The sequence below is a fragment of the Rhinopithecus bieti genome, unplaced genomic scaffold (assembly GCF_001698545.2).
Source record: "Rhinopithecus bieti isolate Rb0 unplaced genomic scaffold, ASM169854v2 scaffold_2574, whole genome shotgun sequence".
NCBI lineage: Eukaryota > Metazoa > Chordata > Mammalia > Primates > Cercopithecidae > Rhinopithecus > Rhinopithecus bieti.
In genome coordinates this window covers 6,666,379-6,688,346 of record NW_016804493.1, presented here as the reverse complement: position 1 = coordinate 6,688,346, position 21,968 = coordinate 6,666,379, and the positions used below count along the sequence as shown (strand labels likewise).

Here is a 21,968-nt window from a genome sequence, read left to right as displayed (position 1 = left end):
TTTTCAAAAAACCAACTCCTGGATTCATTGATTTTTTGGAGGGTTTTTTGTGTCTCTATCTCCTTCAGTTCTGCTCTGATCTTAGTTATTTCTTGCCTTCTGCTAGCTTTTGAATGTGTTTGCTCTTGCTTCTCCAGTTCTTTTAATTGTGATGTTAGAGTGTCAATTTTAGATCTTTCCAGCTTTCTCTTGTGGGCATTTAGTGCTATAAATTTCCCTCTACACAAGCAGTGTCTTTCTTTTGTCATATGATTTTTCAATGATTCTTTCATGTTTTTCAGGAAGGTGATGTCTGGCCCAACTCATCAACTGAAATCACTGTGTACTTTAACCCACTAGAAGCCAGGCTCTATCAACAGACCATTTACTGCGACATTTCAGGTAGTGACCTCCTCCAAGTGGTAAACTCAGGTAACCAGGCACCCAGAGCATAAAGTGTGGTGCCTGTGTGTGTGTGTGTATGTGTGTGCGCGCGCGCATGCGCATGTGCATGGCAGAGCACGATATTGATTAGGGGAATTATGGAGCCAAGCTCTGCCCCTCTCACTTCTTTCTAGAACAGATCAAACTTTAAAGTACTTCACAATTGTGGTGGTGTGTAGAGAAAATGGAAACTATATTAGTCCATTTTCATACTGCTGATAATAACTGCCCGAGACTGGGTAATTGATAAAAGAAAGAGGTTTAACTGACTCACAGTTCAGCACGCCTGGGGAGACCTCAGGAAACTTATAATCATGGTGGAAGACAAAGAGGAAGCAAGGCAACTTCTTCACAAGGCAGCAGGAGGGAGAAGTGCTGAGCAAAGGAGGAAAGAGCCCCTTATAAAACCATGAGATCTCATGAGAAGTCCCTATCACAAAAACAACATTGGGGAAACCGCCCCTATGATTCTGTTACCTCCACATGGTCTTTCCCTTGACACGTGGGAATTATGGGGATTATAATTCAAGATGAGATTTGGGTGGGGACACAAAGCCTAACCGTATCAGGGACCATGACTGTTAGAGCGGTAAAAATATTGCTTGTGACAAATTCCCACAATCTCCTTTTTTATTCCTTTTATAGTATTGGGTTACTAATTTTTTTGTTTTTAAGTTTTACCAAAATAATTCCAAGTGGCATGGGAAGGCAGCCTGGCAGAGGCCAGAGCAACCAGAAGGGTGCACAGGTGAGATGGCAACCTGGAGACTTGATACATACAAGGAAACAAGCAGAAAAGTCAATACATTGAGGATGATGGGAGCCAGTATTTCTCACTCTTGGAGGAAGCAGATACAAACATGGAAAAGAGGGTGAAGCCAAACCCTTTGAAATTGGAATGGAATTAGAGTTGTCAATGTGAACTCAGAGTTGTTGAGTTCATACTGACATGTATGGATAGATATAAAAATAAATATACATATAAATGTGTGTATATGCATGTGTACATGCCTATGTGTATATCCTAACTAGGTCCATTGAGAAGTCTTGGAAGCTTTGAGACTCTATAGCAGTGAGCACACCAATCACCTAAAGCTTGGTTTCTAAATGCCACTCGTCAGTAAAAGGAACTGGTTAACTCCAGGACCAAGGTAGGGAAAGAACAAGATGAGCCGGGATTATCTCCTTTGCTAGACAGTAAGGAAGTGCTCAAAGAATGATAGGCACATGTTGAAATGACACAGAAGCCAGCAAAGAAACTCCCACTGACCATATATGGAATGAGTCAAAAATCAACATAATAATACTAATAGATTATTATAATCCATTGAATAAATAGAAATCTTTGAATCCATTTAATGTACCATTTGGCAGTCATCATTACAATAACCAATTCAGGTAAAAAGCATCAATGGATATTAAGAAAATGGGTGAAAGTGGAGCATGGAATAGTTTCAAAACATCTTTCCTCAAAATGCTTTTATAAAGGGGAGAAAACTAACTTTGCAGTGAAGAAGTCTGGGAGATGCTATCTTAGTTTATCCCAGTAAGCAATCAACCTCTCAGACCACACGCCAGGATGCAGTGAGAACACAGCGTCCCATCTATGACATCAAGGCCAAGATACATAATTGGATCTAATCAGGAAGAAGCATCAGGCAATCCCAAATTGAAGAACAAAATAAAATGACCAGCCTGTAATCTTTAAAAATATCAAGGTCATGAGGGCCGGGCACAATGGCTCCCGGCTATAATCTCAGCACTTTGGGAGGCTGAGGTGGGAGAACTTGAGTCCAGGAATTCAGGATGGTCCTGGGAAACATAGTGAGACCCTGTCTCTACAATAAATTAAAAACGTAGTCAGGTGTGGTGGCACATGCCTGTAGTCCTAACTACTTGGTAGACTAAAGTGCGAGGATCACTTGAGCCCAGAAGTCTGAGGCTGCAGTGAGCTGTGATTGCACCACGGCATGCCAGCCTGGATGACAGAGTGAGACTTTGTCTCAAAAGAAAAAAAAAAAAAATCAAGGTCATGAAAGCCAAGAAATCCTGAAGAACTGTTCCAGGTTGAAGGAGACTAGAGAGATGTGGTAATTGGGTGCAATATGTGATCCTGGATTGGGCCCTTTGCTATAAAGGACATTACTGGGCATGGGATAGATATTTAATAGAAGTTCTTGTACTACTCTGGAAACCTTTCTGCATTTTAAAAATGTTTCAGAATTGTGTTTAAATGCCAATGCCAATAAATAAGTAAAACATGTAGATAGTAAAATTATGAAGCTAAATAGTAGTCTGTGCCACCAGTGCTACTTCCAAGAAGTTCTTTTGGCTGTTTCTTGTGATGGTGGTTTCCCTTGCCAGCTCTATGCTTGTATTGCAATTGGTGGATTTATTAACTTTGTACATTTCTTTTGACTCCCCAGTGTGAAAGATGAGGGTTTAGTTCACTTCTCGGTTCCTAGGTTTTCCCCTTCCTAAGTTTATTGAGTTAGGATTTACATGCAGTGAAATTCATCATTGTTTGCAGCATGGTTCTGTGAATTTTGACAAACCTAAATAGTCATGTAACCACCAAAATCAAGATGTAGAAATGTGTATCTGAGATCACCCCATAAAGTTCCCTATGCTCCTTTGCAGACAATCCTGTCCCCCAACCTCAGCCCCTGACAACCCAATTATTTCATTTTATTTTATGAGCTTTATTTATAGCCTTAAATAATACACTTAAACTTGTATTTTTTTTTCCATCAACTTTACATTATCTCTTGATATGTAAGGATTTTGGTGCCTATGATTAGGTTAGCCCTGACCAGTCCACTGGCCTTCTCCCTCTAGCCTCTGTGAGCTGTTCCATTTTATATAATCATTATTGATAACCATTGTTAAGTCTTCTTACATAAATATTATATATCGAAGAGCCAAATAGGTTCTGGGATTACATTTTAACCTGTTTGTTCACTGCTCTGGTTCCTAGTCACTCAAAGGTCTATGTCAAGTATTTTTTCTTTACCAATTTATCAGTTACTCACAATTATGCCTCATTTTAGTTTACTTCTTAACTGACTCTTTTGTACAGCTTTTGATTCCCGCCCCCCCCCCGCCCCCCGTGGTTTCTAATTCCTCATTTCTTCACTCCTATCTAATTTTATAATTCATTCTCTTCTTCTCTTTGAAGACACTGATCAGAGCCTATCAGCTTCTTGTTTTAACTCAGGTCAGTCACCTCCTGAACGAATAGTTGTTATCCAGGAATTTAAAATATTATTTCTATGTGTTCAGTCACACCTTTTCATTCTCAGTCTGCTCAAGTAACTTCCTTAGAAATGATATATATATATATAATGTGTATATAAATATATGGAGCTGGAAACTTTGGTCCTTGAATGCCCAAAAATACCTTATTTTGCCTTCATACTCACTTGGTAGTTTAACTGACTATAGGATCCCAGGTTCAAAATCCTTTCTCCTCAGAACACTGGAGACCTTGTGACTACTTGATTGTAAAAATTCCAAAGCCTGAGGTCATCTAATGTCCATTCCTTTATAGACAGCCTCTTCTTTATCTCTGGATGTTTTGGGAGCCTTCTGTCCATATTTGGGGTCTGAAATGTGATGAAGTCATGTCCAGGAGTGGGTTTTTCTTATTCATCCTCCTCAGCCTTCTACGGGCCATTTGAATCTGATGACTCCCATCACTTCAGCTCTAAGAAATTTTATTGTGTTGGCCGGGCGCAGTGGCTCAAGCCTGTAATCCCAGCACTTTGGGAGGCCGAGACGGACGGATCACGAGGTCAGGAGATCGAGACCATCCTGGCTAACACGGTGAAACCCCGTCTCTACTAAAAAAATACAAAAAACTAGCCGGGCGTGGTGGCGGGCGCCTGTAGTCCCAGCTACTCAGGAGGCTGAGGCAGGAGAATGGCGTGAACCCGGGAGGCGGAGCTTGCAGTGAGCTGAGATCCGGCCACTGCACTCCACCCCGGGCGACAGAGCGAGACTCCGTCTCAAAAAAAAAAAAAAGAAATTTTATTGTGTCTTTGATATTCTTTCCTCCATTTTTTTTTTCATTTTATTCATCTGGAAAACCTGTGAATCCAATGTTAGACCTGGAAGATTGATCATTTGTTGTCAAAGAACAAGATTTTAATCATCAAACACTACTAAGAAATGACACTAAATATAATTCAAGGCTATGCCTAGAGAAATACTGATGTCATGAATCAAGAAAGATGGCAGGTGCATGCTGTGTAGCTGCAGCTCTCTGCAGCCACCAGCAGACCTGTGGCCAGCACCTGTGGCGTCATTCCTGGTGTGCAGAGCCACCGCCCTGAACTTAAATAGTCTGCTTGGTACCTTACTGCTATTCAGTTATTAAAATGGCAGTTTTCCCTTTTATATGGATGAAAACAACAAACCCAAATTACTGTGACTCAAATTGTTTCCCTTTGCAGTTGAGACTTTCCTTGCCTGTCTTGAACAGGTTCAAGAAAGCATTTTGCCATGGTGGTTTCAGGGCATTTTCCATTTTGGAACTTTCTTGGTACCGCTTGCAGAGGTACAAGCGGGTGTTAATCAAAAACTTGGAATGTTTTCTTTTTTGCAGTCAAGGTCAAGCACTGAAATTTAGTGTTTGCCAATTGGTTTGCAAGATACGTAGCTCAGTTTTTTCTGAATACTTCCTAGCAATCTTTCATTTCTGCAATAGTATTTTCAATTTTCAAGACCTCTTTTGTTCTGTATTCCTGTTTCATAACTAAGTGTTCTTTTATGGATGCAACTTCTTCTCAATATGGGGTAATCATTTGAATTTTAATTTCTTAAAAAATAGATCTTACGTTCTCCGAATTGCCCATAATGTCAGCTGTTTGTCTTTCATGCATTCATGGGGTTCCTTCCAATGCCTTCTGTTCCATGGTCATTCATTCGTATATAAGAATGAGAAAATGGCTTTCATGTTGATGGTAGCTAGTGCTGCTTACCCCTGCTGTTGTATATCTAGGTTTCCCAGGAAAGTATGGCTGATGTGTTTGTGAAGAGTATAAGAGTGCACTGTCAGCAAGAATGCACATCATTTGCATCCTTCAAGTGCAAAAATTCCCCTGTTCTGCCACACCCTGCTGTTTTCAGTCCATGTCTATGCAGTCACTTTTTTTCTGTGTAAAAGAGGCTCAGGCAGTCTAAGAATGTGCAGAAGGATGGGCTCCCTGGCCCAAGCCTGTACTACCCTGCACCTCCCCCAGGTGTGTGTCTTCTCCCAATGATGTTTCCCTCACCTTCCCTCGATATAACCATCACCTCGACTTTTATGATAGTCGTTTTCTTGCTTTCATGTATAATTTTACCACCTACATATTCATCCATAAGCAAAATAGTATATTTTTGCCTGTTTTGGAAATTGATATATTGATATGTATTTTTGAAACTGATACACATATATACAGGACTCATCCTGTATATCTTATGCTGCTAGCATCAAGAAAATAAGGCTACTCAATAAATGTTGATTAAATAAATAAGCAAATAACTGGGAAAAAAATGACTGAGTGAGTGAATCCCGGTTTGATTTGACCTCTCCCTTGCATGTGAGTGTAGAATTCTCCAGAAGTCCCCAGAATGAATGCAGAATGGACTAGGAGTTTTTGGATTGATGTGAGTCTGTCTGCATCCTGCAGACCAGCATCACCTGCAATGGACAACCTAATAGGGTCTAGAGGAAATGTTAGCACAGCAGTGTCAGACGTGGGCTGGAAATGCTCCAGTGGCCCCCATGGCACAGGTGGTGGGACCTCCCTCCCATCTGCAGCTCCCTGTGGACGTCGTGCTTGGCCTTATTCCAAGGGGTTGGCTACTCTCCAGGAGGTTCCCAATCATTACACAACAAGTGAGATTTCCCTATTGTTTCGTTTGTAATTCTGAATTCTCCCACACAATTCACATCCTGGGTAAGCTGAAAAGTATAATTTTCCATCTGCATGACATTCTTCTTTATTTTATTAGTGGATTATTAAAAGATACGCTTGCCAGGGAAGGGCTTCGCTTACATAGTAATTCCATATTATCTTCCCTGTAAATTCTGTGCAATTCTCTGTGTCTTTTCAAGAGCTGACGATGATTCCTTACTATTATCTTCAACGAGTTGGTAAAACCTGTTGGTCTTAGGTCACTAAGAAATACTTGTTAGATAGATAAAAATGCTCCTTCCCTTGTTTTGTTTTGTTTTGCTTTGCTTTAAGATATATGTGGCATGTGGAAGAAAATACATATAAATAAAGCTTTCCTCCTCATGTCGTTTTGCATAAACGACAGTATACTTTACATAATGGTTTTAACATTGCTTTTAAAATATTTCCCAGATTATACATAACACTAAATAAAATATTTCATTCTTTTCATGATTGCATCGGAATCCTTTGTATTTATATACCACAATTTAATGTTTGACTTTGTGGCATTATTGAATAGAATACAGATTCAGAAATTACATAATACATTTAGTGGGAAGCACAGAAGTGACCTCCCAAAGATGTCCAAGTCCGAACCCCCAGTATCTGTGGACATGTTACATTAAATGGCAAAGAGGAATCAAGGCAGCAGGTGGAATTAAAGTTACCAATGAGCTGACTTTAAGTTAGGGAGACTATCCTGCATCATGTTGGTGGCTCAGTATAATCACAAGGGTCCATAAATGCCGAAGAAGTAGGCAGAAGGATTGGTCTCAGTGTCAGAGGGCTGTGATACGAGAAAGTCTCAACCAGTCATTTCCAGGCAGTAAAGATGGACAAAGTAAGGAATTCAGGGAGCCTCCAGAACCTGGAAAAGGTAAGAAAATGAATTCCTCCCACCCCAGAGTCTCCAGGAAGGAATATAGCCCTGCGAATACATTGATTTTAGCCCAGTGAGACCCACCGTGGACTTTGTTTATAGTTGTGTCTTCATCTTGTAAAATATTTTTTTAAATTGACAAATAATAACCATACATATTCATGGGTTACATAGTGATGTTTCAATATGCATAATGTACAGCAATCAGATCACTTTGAACTTTTGATGTCCAGAACTTTCAGATAATACATTTGTACAGTAAGCCACTAAGTTTGTGACAGTTTCTTATAGCAACAATTGGAAACTTATACACATACCAGTACATTATAACAAATAATTGTAAGGCAAACACTATGTTATTGCCACCAAGATCAATAATAGAATATTTTCAGCCCCTAGAAGCCTCAGTGTGTTCCTTCCCAATCACACTCCTCTCACTGCAGCCTCCCCTGAAATCACTACCATTCTGTTCTTGATGACCATCAGGTCCTTGCTTTTGTTTTTTGTTTTTGTTTTTTTGCTTATGATTTTTTAAAAAATTCTACCTTTTATTTTAGATTCAAGGGTACATGTGCAAGTTTGTTTATGTTGTATAGATTTTTGTCTTGTCACACCGGTTCTAAGCCTAGTACCCAATAGTTATTTTTCCTGATCCTCTTCTTCCTGTCACCCTCCACCCTCCATTAGGCCCCAGTGTCTATTGTTCCCTTCTTTGTGTCCGTATGTTCTCATCATTTAGTTCCCACTTATAAGTGAGAATATGCAGTATTTTGTTTTTCTATTTCTGCATTAGTTTGCTAGGGATGATGGCCTCCAGCTTCATCCACATTCCTGCAAAGGACATGATCTCATTCTTTTTTATGGCTGTGTAGTATTCCATCATGTATATGTATCACATTTTCTTTATCCAGTCTACCGTTGATGAGCATTTAAGTTGATTCCATGTCTTTGCTATTGTGACTAGTGCTGCAATGAACATGTAAGTGCGTGTTTTCATGGTAGAACAATTTATATCCTTTTGGGTATATACCCAGTAATGGTATTGCTGGGTCTAATGGTAGTTCTATTTTTAGTTCTTTGAAGAATCACCACACTGCTTTCCATAATGGTTGAACTAATTTGCACTCTCACCAACAGTGTATAAGTGTTCCCTTTTCTTTACAACCTCACCAGCATCTGTTTTTTTTGTTTGTTTGTTTGTTTTTTTACTTTTTAGTAATAGCCATTCTGACTATATGAGATGATACCTCATTGTGGCTTTGATTTGCATTTCTCTAATGATCAGTGATATTGAGCTTTTTTCATATGCTTGTTGGCCACCTATATGGCTTCTTTTGAAAAGTATTTGTTCATGGGTTTTTTTGCCCACTTCTTAATAGGATTGTTTGGTTTTTTCTTATAAATTTGTTTAAGTTCTTTATAGATGCTGGACATTAAATCTTTGTCAGATGCATAGTCTACAAATATTTTTTCCCATTTTTTGGGTTGTCTCTTTAGTCTGTCCATAGTTTCCTTTGCCGTGCAGAAGCTCTTAAGCTTAATTAGATACCATTTGTCAATTTTTGCTTTTGTTGCAATTGCTTTCATGTATAGTTTTTACCCCATGTATGTATCTCTAAACAATACAATTTAGTAATGCCCGTTTTGAAATGTACATACCTGAAATGAGCCTACATGTCTCATCTATGTTGCTACTTTTGCTCTAGTTGTATTTCATTTTCATTGTTGTACAATGTTTCATTATGTAAATATATGTTCAGAGACAGGAAATAGCAGGGAAGGCTACTGGTCATAGGGGAGGCCTCTGAGGATGCCTGAGATTTAACTCACATCTCCAGCTGCAATCCTCTTTTCTTTTGAAAGCTTTTGATATCTAGGAACCACGAGTAGAAAGAGGTACAAAAGCATAGTTCCTGCCCTCAGAGAGCATAGAATTCAGTGGAGGAAACCGACACATAGTCCAACAGTTACAGTGTACTGCTACACAGTGAGTGAATGAATAATATTATAGAAGCGGATACAGGGTACACAGCTCAGGCTTGCGATGTCAAGGAAGGCTTTCCAGAGAAAGTGAGCCTTGAAGTATTTGTTAAGCAAGTAAAAACAAAAACAAACAAAGGCTGGGCATGTAAGGCAGGGAAATATTTTGTGAAAATACATAAAGAAGCATTATGTGAAAATACGTAGCAAGAACATCAAGAGGCAAAGCATTGCAAGTTCTTAGCGTATGACTGCCATGGAGATTGAGAGAGAGAGAGGGGGAGGAAAGGAAAAAGAAGCTGAAGGCTGGAGTGGTAGGTAGGATCCATTCATAAAGGGCTGCCCTTGGATGCCAGCCTAAGGACATTGGACTTGCTACTGAGTGCAGTTGGCAGTCACTGAAGCACCCTAAGCAGGGAAGTGACTTGCTCAGGTCTGAATATGGCAGATATAACATCATGAAAAGCCTTTCCATTAATCTGAAACTGAACAATTTTTCTGCATTTTAAGTCATTCTGTTTTCTTAGAAGTAGTTAAATCTGTATGCTAGATATTTATAAAGACTTGCTGATGGTTTGATCTGGCTCTCGAAACTGATCTTTCATCTATTTTGGCTTTCTAATGGAATGTGGAAATGCCTAACTTAATCATGAAGATTACCTTTTTAAAAAAATGCAAAGGGAAGCTACACATCATTTGGTTTGGATCAGCATATGGGAACTTCAAAAAGAAGTAACACACTCTAATTTAAACTGTGAAATGTATTGCTAGGTAACATTGATAATGGGTGCTTCAGAATCAAATGCAGAAAAGCAGCATGGTGGAAATGATTCCAGATGCTCCCACTTCCTTCAGAGACCCAATTAAGATAAAACCTCATTGTCCATTTGTTTTCTGTGCATCATAAAAGGGAAAATTTTGAATTTTTAAGATAATTTGGGGCTTCTGATTTTTATCTTAATTGAATTAAAGAATAGACATTGAATTAGATTTATTAAAAGAAAATCACCTCCAATCATTGAAAACATTTTGAGTTTTCAGAGTAATAAGTAAGTATTCTACATATTGGAATATGTAGAATATTACTCATATTATGTTACTCAACATCTCTCCAGTGTTGTTTTCCTCTTATCTCAAATTTCTCCTTTTGGAATGTTTTTAGATATATTATTTCCCGTGGAATTACCATATCTCTTTGCACATTTCTGATCTCCTGGTCTCACTATGATGCATTCTGGGTATTTTCCTAAGATCTTTCTTCTAGTTGACTAATTCTTTCTTCAGCTATATCTACTCTTCAATGTATTCATCTATTCAGTTTTTAATTCATTGACTTGGCTTTTATTTTATATATATATAAGTTATATATAGTTTGAATATTTTCATATTTTGTTCCTTCATTATGGTTTCTATTTCTTCATTTATCTCTTCAAAGATTTTTAAGAATGCTATATGAGAGTTTTTTATTACCTCAGACTCTTAGGGTACCAGTTCACATGTTTGTAGTAATCACTGATTTTCCTCCTACTAGATTGTTTCTTCAGATGGTTTGAAATGTTTGTATTATGAACTCAATTTTAGCATGGGGTACCGAATTATGAAACTATTCCCTCAGAGCAGATTTTTATTTCTTCTGCTAAGGGTCCTGTGATTTTTTATTTTCTCAGCTTCTGATTCTTGCACCTATCAGATAGTGTAAGTTTGGATCTCATATGTGTACATGGGATTTTGATTTATCATAGGAGGCTCTTCCTCCTATTCAGAATTCTAAGTAGAAGACAGCCTTCATCACTGCTTCCCTAGACCAATGAATAGAATTATTCTAGTTGCCTTTGTGAAAAGAGGTAGTCTTTCTATGGTCCTGGATTTATGCTAGAATCTTAGTTTAATTCTCCATTCCCAGATAGGAACAAGGCTGTGTCCTCTCTCTGTGAGGATATGACTGGACCCACTAAACCATAAGGCCTGTATCTGGTCTACAAATCTCTGGGCCTTCTTTGGGTCATCTCACTAATTTACTATGCTAGCTGAGTTCCCTTTTTATTTCTAGAACCTGTTATTTTCTTTCCTTTATTTTGAACCTGGAAAAGCAATACAAATATATATTTGCCATTTTTAAATCAATGTTTTTTTTTTTGTATTTTGGATGGAAGAATAGACTGTATCAGTTAACTTGGACATACCATCAGAAGTTAATGTTATTAATTTTCATATACTTCTCAAAGTAATGTCCTTAGAGAATCTGTATCAGAATCCCCCTGGCTACTCATTAAGAATGTGATTCTTGAGTTTTATCTATGTTTTATTGAATCAAAATCTGTGGAGATCATGCTGGAGAATATTCATTTTAAACAAAGACTACACAGTAAGTGTAGTAACTGGTACAAAGTTGCAGGATATGAGATCTATATAGAGGATTGAAATTTTAAAAGGCAGTACCACTTACAATAACGTTGAGAAATATAAAATAATTAGAGATAAATTTGACAAAAAGTGTACAAGACCTATATACCGAAAACTATGAAAGATTAATGAGAGAAATGAAAGACCTAAACAAATAGAAAACTATAGCTTGTTCATAGATTGGTAAATTCAGTGTGGCTATTCAATAGCATGTTAATGACATCTTAATGCCATTTCTCCCCAAATTCATCTATAGATTTAATTGAAATCAAAATTAAAATCCAAGATGGTTTTTTTATAGAAATTAACAAGCTGATTCTAAAATTCATATGGAAATGCAAACAACCTAGAATAGTTGAAACAACTTTGGAAGAGTAAAACCAGAGGACTCCTACTACCAGAATTCAAGGCGATTTTTAAGCTACCATAATCAAGATAATCCAGAATAATCTCTCCATTTCAAAATTCTTAATCACATCTTTTGACTTATGAGGTAATATTTACAGATTCAGGAATGCGGATGTGAATATCTTTGGGGGCCATTATTCAGCCTGCCATAGATCTCATGTGGATTTCTGCTGTTTTAGCTCTTTACACTAAATAATCCATCTTTTCTCACTGAAATTCAACATCAGCTCTCTCTTAAATCAAATTTACGTAATAATTTTGTGTTCACATTATACTTTATGAACACATTTGTATATAAACACGAAGACACTTGCATATTAATCTCATTTGTGTCTCAATAATTCAGTAAGGTAGGCTGGAATTATTTATTTTACAGATGAGAAGGCTGAAGCTTAGAGAATTTAGGTGAGTTGTCTGTGGGGCTTCTTAATCCAAGATTTGAATTCTATGTTGTGACAGTCCTGGTCCCTGTCCTGTATCACACTACCCCATAAAGACATGGTTCCTCTGAAATAGTGCAACCCATATTCCATTCTTACAACTCTCAGAAACAGTCAGGTTCCCAGCCCATCCGGAAACTCTGTCCAGATTTTCTAAAACATGTTAAAACACGTATATAACAACTCATCAAAGATTCCTGTATAACACAAGGCATTTAAAACATTCAAATTACCTCTATAATGCTTAAATAAGTAAGTATATACATGGGTGTATTGGTTTGTAGCATGTAAAGATATTGTACAATTTTAGACATGAATTCCATTTTCTTTCTACACTGCTGTAAACATGAACTGTAATACAAACAATAAAATAAGTGTTAAAGATTCTAAAAGTCTAGGATCTAAAGATTTTATCTAAATCATTCCCTGATTGGTGGTTGCCCTCAGTACCTGGCAGAAACAAACTCCAGGACCCATGAAAGACTAAACCATCAGGGAAACTGTGGGAAGATGAGCTGATAATGCATAACACATTTTAAATAAGGGAAGTACGAAACAAATCTATCTTGTCAGAACAGCTGAAGGTCAGGCTATAACACACACTACATTTTACTGCTGAAACTCAAGCAAACATAAATGGTTTTGCTGGCACATGCATACATTCGTATCATAATTATAATATTATTTTCATTTAGATAGTGAATTTAGGTAAAACAACTTAAATCATATTATTATTGAATGTGAAAATTCTGATAATGAGCTTCGGGGTTCCAAGAAATACCCGTATAATAAACAATTTTGTGCACACAAACATACAACAAAATGTATTAGTTAACATTTCAGCAAGTTTTGTTTTGTGTTTTTAAAATTTATATTAAAATTATACAAAATAATATTTGTATTATATAGGTAAGGTATAAGGAATAATAGTAAGATAAACAACCATGAACCTGTCACCCACGTTAAGAAATGGGACTTTACCATATCTTAGAAGATCTATCTGTGTCCTTCTCTTTCCTGCATATAGGTAACTATCCATTTAAAATTTTGTGTGGTCAATCATTTCCTTGCTTTTCTTCATACTGCTTTTTAGCCATATGTGGGTATAACCCATAGCAATATATAACTTGTTTTTGCATGTTTTAAACTTTACATAAATATTATCATACTATATTTGTTTTTCTGAGATTCACTCATGTCATGCATGAGGCTATAGTTTAACAGTTAATATTCTATTATTTGAATATGTAAAAATTCCTCTCCAGTTGGACATTCATGTTGTTTCTGACTTAATGCTGTTATGCTATTGAGAATAATGCTCTTATGAACATTCTTGAACATGTTTTCAGGTACATGGTGCCAAATTTTCCTAGGATATATCCCCAGGAGTGGCAACTCCAGGACATACAGGATGTACACACTAAGGTTTACTAGGTAATCAGACTTCTCCAAAGGGGTTGTGCTAGTCTACTTTCCTACCTGCAGGAGATGTGCCTATAACCTTACTCCATAACCTTGACTACTCTTAGTATTGATCAACTTTTAAAATTTTGCTCCTCCGCTAGGTGTGAAGTGGAATCTCACTGTGGCTTTGATTAACATTTCTGCAATTATGAATTTCATTATATTGATGAAAATAGCATGTTATATTGACTGGCCATTTGTGTTTCATCTCCTGTGAAATTCCTATTTGGCCTTTGCCCATTTTTCTATTGTGTTGTCTTCATATTGTTAATTCATAGGGGCTCTTGATGTATTTGGGATGTAACTGGCTTGATATGTCCTGCAAATATCTTCTCCCAGTTTTTGTGTCTTATCTGTTCACTCTCATTAAGGTGATTTTAGTGAACAAGAGTTTTAATGCAATTGCATTTGATATCTTTTATTTTATAATTTGCTCACTTTGTATTGCTAAAATCCCTTTCTCTACACCAAGTTGGTAAAGAGATCATTCTGTATTGCTTTCTAAAAAGTTTTGTAGTTTACTGTCACATTGATCCAACTTCAGTTGACTTTTGTGTAGAGCAGATGGGTGGGACTCTGTTAATTTCTTATTGCTGCTGAAACAAGTTATGAGTAACTTAGTGACTTTAAACCACACACATTTATTCTCTTACAGTTCTGGAATTCAGAAGTCTGAAATCAGTTTCACTGAGCTAAAATCAGGTGTCAACAGTGCTGGTTCCTTTTGGAGATTCCTGGGAAAAATTTGTTCCCTACCTTTTCCAGCTCTTAAAGCTGCCAGCATTCCATGGCTTGTGGTTGCATCACTCTAATCTGCTTGCATCATTGCGTTGTCTTTTCATCTTCTGTGTCGAGTTTCCCTCTGCTTTCCTCTCAAGGACATTTGTGATTATATTAGGTCCCACCAAGATAATCCAGGATAATCTCCCCCTGTCTAAATTATTAATTTAATTACCTCTTTTGACATATAAGACAACATTCACCCTTTTGCCATATAGGGCAATATTTAGATTCAGGAGTGAGAATGTAAACATCTTTGGGGGCCATTATTCAGCCTACCACAGATCTCACGTGGATATCAACTGATGTAGCTCCCTACAGTGTGTGCACTATGTAGTCATCTTTCCTCGCTGATACTCAACACCTGCTCTGATATAAATCAAATTCACATGTATTTGTGCATCTATTCTGTGTTTTCTCTTCTGTTTCCTTTGTCATTTTGCACTTTCTGCCCCAGTACCACACTATCTTAATTATAATAGCTTTCCACTAGATCTGAGTTTATGAAAGGGCAAGTTCTCCCAACTTATTCTTCTTTCAGCATGTCTTCTATTTATTGGCCCTTTGATTTTCCATTTAAATTTTGAAATCAACCCACTACACTCCACCAAATTCTGCCTGCTGGCGTTTTGTTTAGCAATACATTGAATTTATAGATATAAATCTGTTGGGAGAAAATGGACACTCTCGGTGACATTGAATCTTCCTTTCCAAGAATATAGTCTAGTTCTCTATTTATTCATTCATTTATTTAAATCCTTGTTAATGTCTTTCCATAAAGTCTTACAACTTTTGCTTTGAAGGTTTCAAGTATATTTTGTTGATTTATTTTTACGTACTTTATATTTTGTTGCTATTAAAATAGAATCTTGAAAACTAAATTTTGCTGACTGTTGCTGGATATAGAAATACAGTTGACCTTTGTAGATGTTTGCTAATCCTGAATCTTACTCTCTTGTTTATTTTGTTTTATTTATTTTTTGAGACAGCTTCTTGCTGTGTTGCCCAGGCTGGAGTGCAAGTGGTGTGATCATAGCTCACTGCAGCCTTGAACTCCTGGGCTCAAGTGATCCTCTTGCCTCAGCCTCCCAAGTAGCTGGGACTACAGGCTCACTCCATGATGCCTGGCTAATTTTTTTTTTTTTTTTTTTTTGAGACGGAGTCTCGCTCTGTCGCCCAGGCTGGAGTGCAGTGGCGATCTCAGCTCACTGCAAGCTCCGCCTCCCGGGTTTACACCATTCTCCTGCCTCAGCCTCCCGAGTAGCCTGGCTAATTTTTTTTAAAAAGTTGTAGAGACGAGGTCTTGCTATGTTGCCCAGGCTGATCTTGAACTCCTGGCCTCAATTGATCCCCCTACCTTGTCCTCTCAAAGCACTAGGATTACAGGCATGAGCCATCATACACAGTCCCTCTCTTATTAATTTTAAAATTTATTTATATATTCTTTTTTTCCAGGTTGACAGTCTTACTATGAGTAAATAATGGCCGTTTATTCTTCTATTTATACTTTTTTTCCTCTGAGTTTTTTCTTACTGCACAGGAATGGAAGTCAAGTATAATACTGGAACATCTAGGATATCTTAGATGGTATTTTAGTCCGTTCAGGCTGCTATAATAAAATGCCATAGACTCAGTGGTTTATGAAAAACAGAAATTTATTCCACACAATTCTGGAGGCTGGAGAATCCAAGATTAAGGCACCAGCAGATGGTGGAAGGGGCAGACCAACTTGCTGGGGTAGCTTTTGTAAGGGCACTAATCCCATTCTTGAGGGCTACACCCTCATGATCATATCACCTCCTAAAGGCCTCATGTCTTAACACCATCATCTTGGGAGTTAAGATTTCAACATATGAATTTGGGGTTCCGGGGACACTAACATTCAGACCATAGCAGATGGATAGTTTTTGAAAGCCCACAGTTTGCATTTTCTCGTACGTAATGCAATGGGATCTGTTGCATTTGGGGCTTCAGGATTATTAAAGGGGTTCTGTAGTGCATCTCCCTATTTCTCATGTGTGAAATCAGAACACTACAGTCATAGATGAGAATTGCTCTATGTTTTAAAATATTTTGGTCTTTTAATAAGGAGTCTGCCCTTAAAGTTTACTAGTTCCTCCATGCTTGTATCTCTTGCTGCCTTTTGCCAAGACAAGAAAAATATCTGCTTAGAAAATCTTGTGGAAATGTAGCATTTGTAATGTGACCCTAAAATTTAGACTATCACTTAGAAACTCAAGGCTGAGCATTACTTGTACTCCTGTTCTGGGTGAGGGAAGTGGCTAGCTACAAATAAGACAAACTCCTTTGAAGTAATTAATAAGTACCAAATAAACATTGGCTCACTGCTTTATTACAACACATCTCCTTGTTTTTAAAGAAAGGCAGTCAAGGTAACAGATGGAGAAAGTTTTAGGCATGACAGTTATAAATAGTCCTGCAGTTTATTGCATGATATATTTGCAATTCTCTTTCTTTGCCATTCTGAAAGTTGGATCTCAATCAAAATGCTTTTCTCTTGACCAAAGAGTGTACATTATTCCCAATAGTCTAGACCTCAAAAATAATAGAGTAGAGTAACACCATTTGGGCCCTTTGAAAGTTTTATTTATAGTCTAGAGTATTGCCACCACTAACACCTGATCTTTAGAGGAACGTCTTTTCCAGGGATCGGATGGAGCAGGGGAACCCTTTGAATAAATCAGTCATCCCAAGTATGGCTTTTGCTTCTTGTAATCAAAGTAATGCTTGTCGAATGACCACTATGTTGCCAAGCACTAGAAGGAACACAAGGACAAGTATTCTGTCTTTAAAGGACATTCATGGGGAAAAAGCATTAAAGATACAAAAGCTAAACAGCAACAGAAGACGGTGGAACATAAAATGTCACAAGGCATTAAAATGATGATAATAAATTAGAAATATCACTTGGCTGTTCTAAGCGTACTTTCTGTAATACTGAAAACTACATCAACAAAGCATTAAAAGTATTTTGAACATTCAAAATGTCCATACAGAGCAAATATATCCTCTTTCCTTAGAGAACTTGAAATTATATGATATACATTTAAGGAAAACCATAGAACTATCAAAGATTTCCAAAGTGGTGATATCCCCACTGCTGGAGAGAATGTGGAGAGAAGGAACCCTTAAATACTACAGATGTTTGTGTGGAATTAGCACTATCCTTGAGGGCAGTATGGCTATAGCTATCACAATGTCAGATGTGCATCCCTTTGTTCTGGAAATCTTTCATAAATGATCAGCTGGGTAATTTGAATTAACTCTCTCTCTAAGAACACCTAGGAAAGCAAGGCAAAAATTTTTTTTAAATCTGTTTTTTAAGGCAAGAGAGAACTGCCAGAACATGGGCCAAGATCCAAAAGAAGGAAATCAAGACCATCAGACTTTGGGGGCCACTTTATCCTTAAAGACACTGCCTTTTGGTAAAACTACAGAGAGGCTAACAAGTTAAGTAAGGTTAAAGAAGAAAACAAAAGTCCATGGTATGTCCCAGGAGGAAAGGCCCTAGTAATCTAATCCACCAGGCTTTAGAGTAGGACCCAGTGAATTAGAAATGGGCCAGTCCTCAAAGAGACTGAAGTTCAGCAAAGAGACTGAAGTTCAGCTTTGAATAATTATTCAGTTATTGGCTTAATTTCAAACAGTTTTCCACTTGAGATCCAGAAGATAATTGATCCCTAGTGTTCTAAGATATCTATTGTTTATGAGGAATTAATTTATCTCTGTTATACCTACCCTTCTTGGGAGAGTTGAGAAAATAATCACTCAAATGATTTGCTGCAGAGCTTAATTCTCTCACAAAACCTTAGCTGAGAACAGCTAAATTAGGTTGTCTAGGATTACTAATGCCCCCCAGTCACCAGCTAGAAGCCGGAGGGAGATATCTTCTTATGGCTTTAAATTATGTCTATAATTTTTATATATACTGATCAGCACTCAATCAAAAAATGACCAAGCACATGAGGAGGTAAGACAATCTGATAGAAAACCAGAGTAAACAATAGAAACAAGCCCAGGAGAACCAGATAAAAGAATTTTCAGACACAGATTTTAAAAACGTTTTTATCAAAATTAAGCAGAGATCTGAAAACTAGAAACGCTCTAATGAAAAGTCTAGAACTGAGAAGTTATAATAACAAATTAAAAACTCAGTGGATGAATTTAACTGCTTGTTAGGTATAGCCAGAGATAGATTTTGTAAACTGGAAATTAGATAAATCAAATAAAATATCTGAAAATACTGAAGCATGCAGAGACAAAATATAGAAAAAGAACACACACATACACAGAAAAGACAGAGAGGTGAAAAGTGGAGAAGAAACAATACTTGAAAAGATAATGACTGAAAATTTTTCAGAATTGATGAAAGACATTTATTCGCATATTCAATAAGTGCTACAAGTCCCCAAAAGGATAAATGCAACCATGCCTAGGAACATTATAGTAAAATCACTGAAAGCTAAAGATAAAAATCAATATGTGTGCATAAAAATTAAATCTATCAGAAGACAAGATAGATTGTTTCAAATGAGCAATAAGACTATGAGCTGACTTCTCAACAGAAACAGTGGAATGCTATAATATCTTCAAAGTGCTGGAAGAAAATATGGAAAAATTGTTCACAGATACATGTTTGATGGTAGTAGTTACACTACAAATTGTAATGAAAGGTTGGAAGCCACTTAAATGTCCAATAAAAGTTTTAGAAGTATTTGCCTCCCAACAGTGGACCACATAACCATTAAGAAGAATAAGGTAGATCTTTAGATATGATATGTTAATGATATGTTAAAATGTTCCAAAGGTATTATTAAATGAAAAAAAGCAGGTTGCAAAATAACATAGTATGCATTCCCATTTGCATTAGCAGTATTGTGATACAATTAAATATAAAAAGATAGGCACCAACATATTAACAGTAGTTATCTTTGGATGGTGCAATTATAAGATAATTTTATTCATATTCTCTTTAAATTTTGTAATGATCATGTATTATCGAACAAAGATAGTTTCATTTTTAAAAGGGGGAACAAAACCAGTCAGTACTTCAAAGGTTGTGTGCTCTGTATTGACCGTGGGTTCACTGTAGATGTGTTATAACGGATATTGTTAAGTGCATTTCATTACCTCTACATGGAAGAAATTCAGCAAAAGTAAGCATCAGGTAAGACCCCTAGACTCAGATCCCTAATATTCTGGATCTTCCTAAATCTAAGGAAGATCTAGGTGAATAATGTCGCTTGGAGCCCCACATTGGCTCTCATTTTCTAAGAAGCATCAATGGTCACCCTTCTCTGATTTAGAATTACTTTTCTTTGTAAGAAACTTTGAAATAATGTTAAGAATTGGGTTAAAATTTTTAAATTTTTTTCCTGCTAAAATGTAAGCCTAAATTGCAATACAGTCTGCTCCCTAAAGATAAGAAACTAGCAGTATTCTTATTTTCTTAAAATGTTTGGATCACAATACCAAACAACACAATTCAAAATGCCATAATCTTGAATCTTGAGTTCCCAAAAGATCAAAACCCCTAAGGATCAAAATCCCTAAAGTCTAACATCCCTGGTGTCTAAAATCCCAAAAATCACAGTCCTGAAAGATTAAAATCCCAAATGTTGAAATCCTGAAAACCAAATTCTGGGGAAGGGGTTAGTGTGTTTTCAGTTGCACATGGGATAGTTGCATTATGCTGATTGTACCATGTTAGGTGGAACAGTTACTCTGTTTCTGTATTGGGAAATTTAGTATGGTTTAACACATGGGTGCGAGGTTGACAAGGCGTGGGCTTGTGGTCTTAAGTTTAGATGTCAACTTGACCAGTAAAAATTGTTGGAAACCTGATAGAGCATAATTTTGAGTTTATCTGTGAGAGTGTTTCCAGAGGAGATTTGTGTGTAAGTCTGAGTGGACTTTATGGGAAAAATCTGCCCTCAGTGTTGACAGGCCCCATCCAAACCAGCCAGGGACTTGGGAGAGAACAAATACAGAAGGCACATTGGTTTGTCTCTGATAGCTGGGACAGACTTTTCCTCTGCTGCCTTGGACATTAGAAATTTGACTCCATGAAAGTGCATTATCATGACTTGTCTTTGTGCGTAAGTATTGTGTGTGTGCGTAAAAATGCAGACACTTCCTCAATACATGAAGAGATATTCTTTTTGTACATCTGAATTTGTGAGAGATAAAGTTTCTGGAGATCTCAGCTCTTTGGGAAACTGCCTAAGTAGGGGTGACTCACCATGGTTTTTTATCTATCTTTTCAAAAGACTTAGGTTGTTTATATGGTATATCAGGTGATCACAGTTATAAAGCTGGGTGCCTGCAGTTACCAATCCTAATGACATGCATTTGTATATTGTCCTTTTTCACCTGTTCCTTTGTAAATACAGTTTATGTGCTCATAACTGTTATACCCACATGACTGTTGTTAGTCTACTTGTGTCTATGCTTGCAAAAATATGTATTTTGTTGCCTATTTTATTGCATAAAGTGGCCTTTGAAGTATTCTGTTGTGTTTTATATGTTTCTCAAGTAAATCCTTCTTTAAAATGTAAATAAATGTATTGTAAAAATGTCTTTTGTTTTTCCAGAATTATATCTTTCACAATTTCAGCAGTCAGGATTTTGGCATTCAGGATTATGATTGGCTCCCAGATAGGGTGAATCTTCAGCATTAAATTGCAGTTCCCTCGGTGCAGTGCAGGGAGCTATTTAATAATTTTGGTTATTTATATTGGTAACGTACATGAGGGAACATGATTTGGGGTAAATGAAGCACCATTTGGATGATAAAGTCAGAATTGTTTTTCTAGGCCGAGAAATCCGTCTGCCCCTCCGAATCAAAGGGGAAGGCATGGGACCTAAGATTCACTTCAACTTTGAATTGCTGGATATTGGGAAAGTTTTCACCGGATCTGTACATTGTTATGAGGTAAGCACTAGAGTTTTTCGCTGAGACTTCAAACAGTACTTGGCTTTTTGGGTTTGTTGTCTCTTATGTGTTTTATTTGACAGAAAGTGTGTGCAATCACATTCATTCGCCATTACTCATCCTTGTTGAGACCCCGGAGCGCTCAGATTCTTCCTCCTCTTGCCTGGCCATCGTGAGGGAAACAACTTTTTATCTTCATTAGCCCTCCCTCACTTTAGTAAAAGCTAAAAAGCAACAGAGCCATAGTTTAAATGGTTTTATCCTCATCATTTTGTAGATTGCAAAGGGAA

At 37.1% G+C, this 21,968-nt stretch overlaps 1 protein-coding gene across 1 annotated transcript in view; it reads left to right on the top strand.

The window, feature by feature from the left end:
- HYDIN (HYDIN axonemal central pair apparatus protein) overlaps positions 1-21,968 on the top strand; it is a 442,332-nt gene that overhangs the window by 129,145 nt on the left and 291,219 nt on the right. The window contains exons 10-11 of the mRNA XM_017868754.1: positions 282-381; positions 21,560-21,678. Of these exons, the coding sequence (XP_017724243.1) occupies positions 282-381; positions 21,560-21,678 (219 nt within the window). The remainder of the gene's footprint in view (positions 1-281; positions 382-21,559; positions 21,679-21,968) is intronic.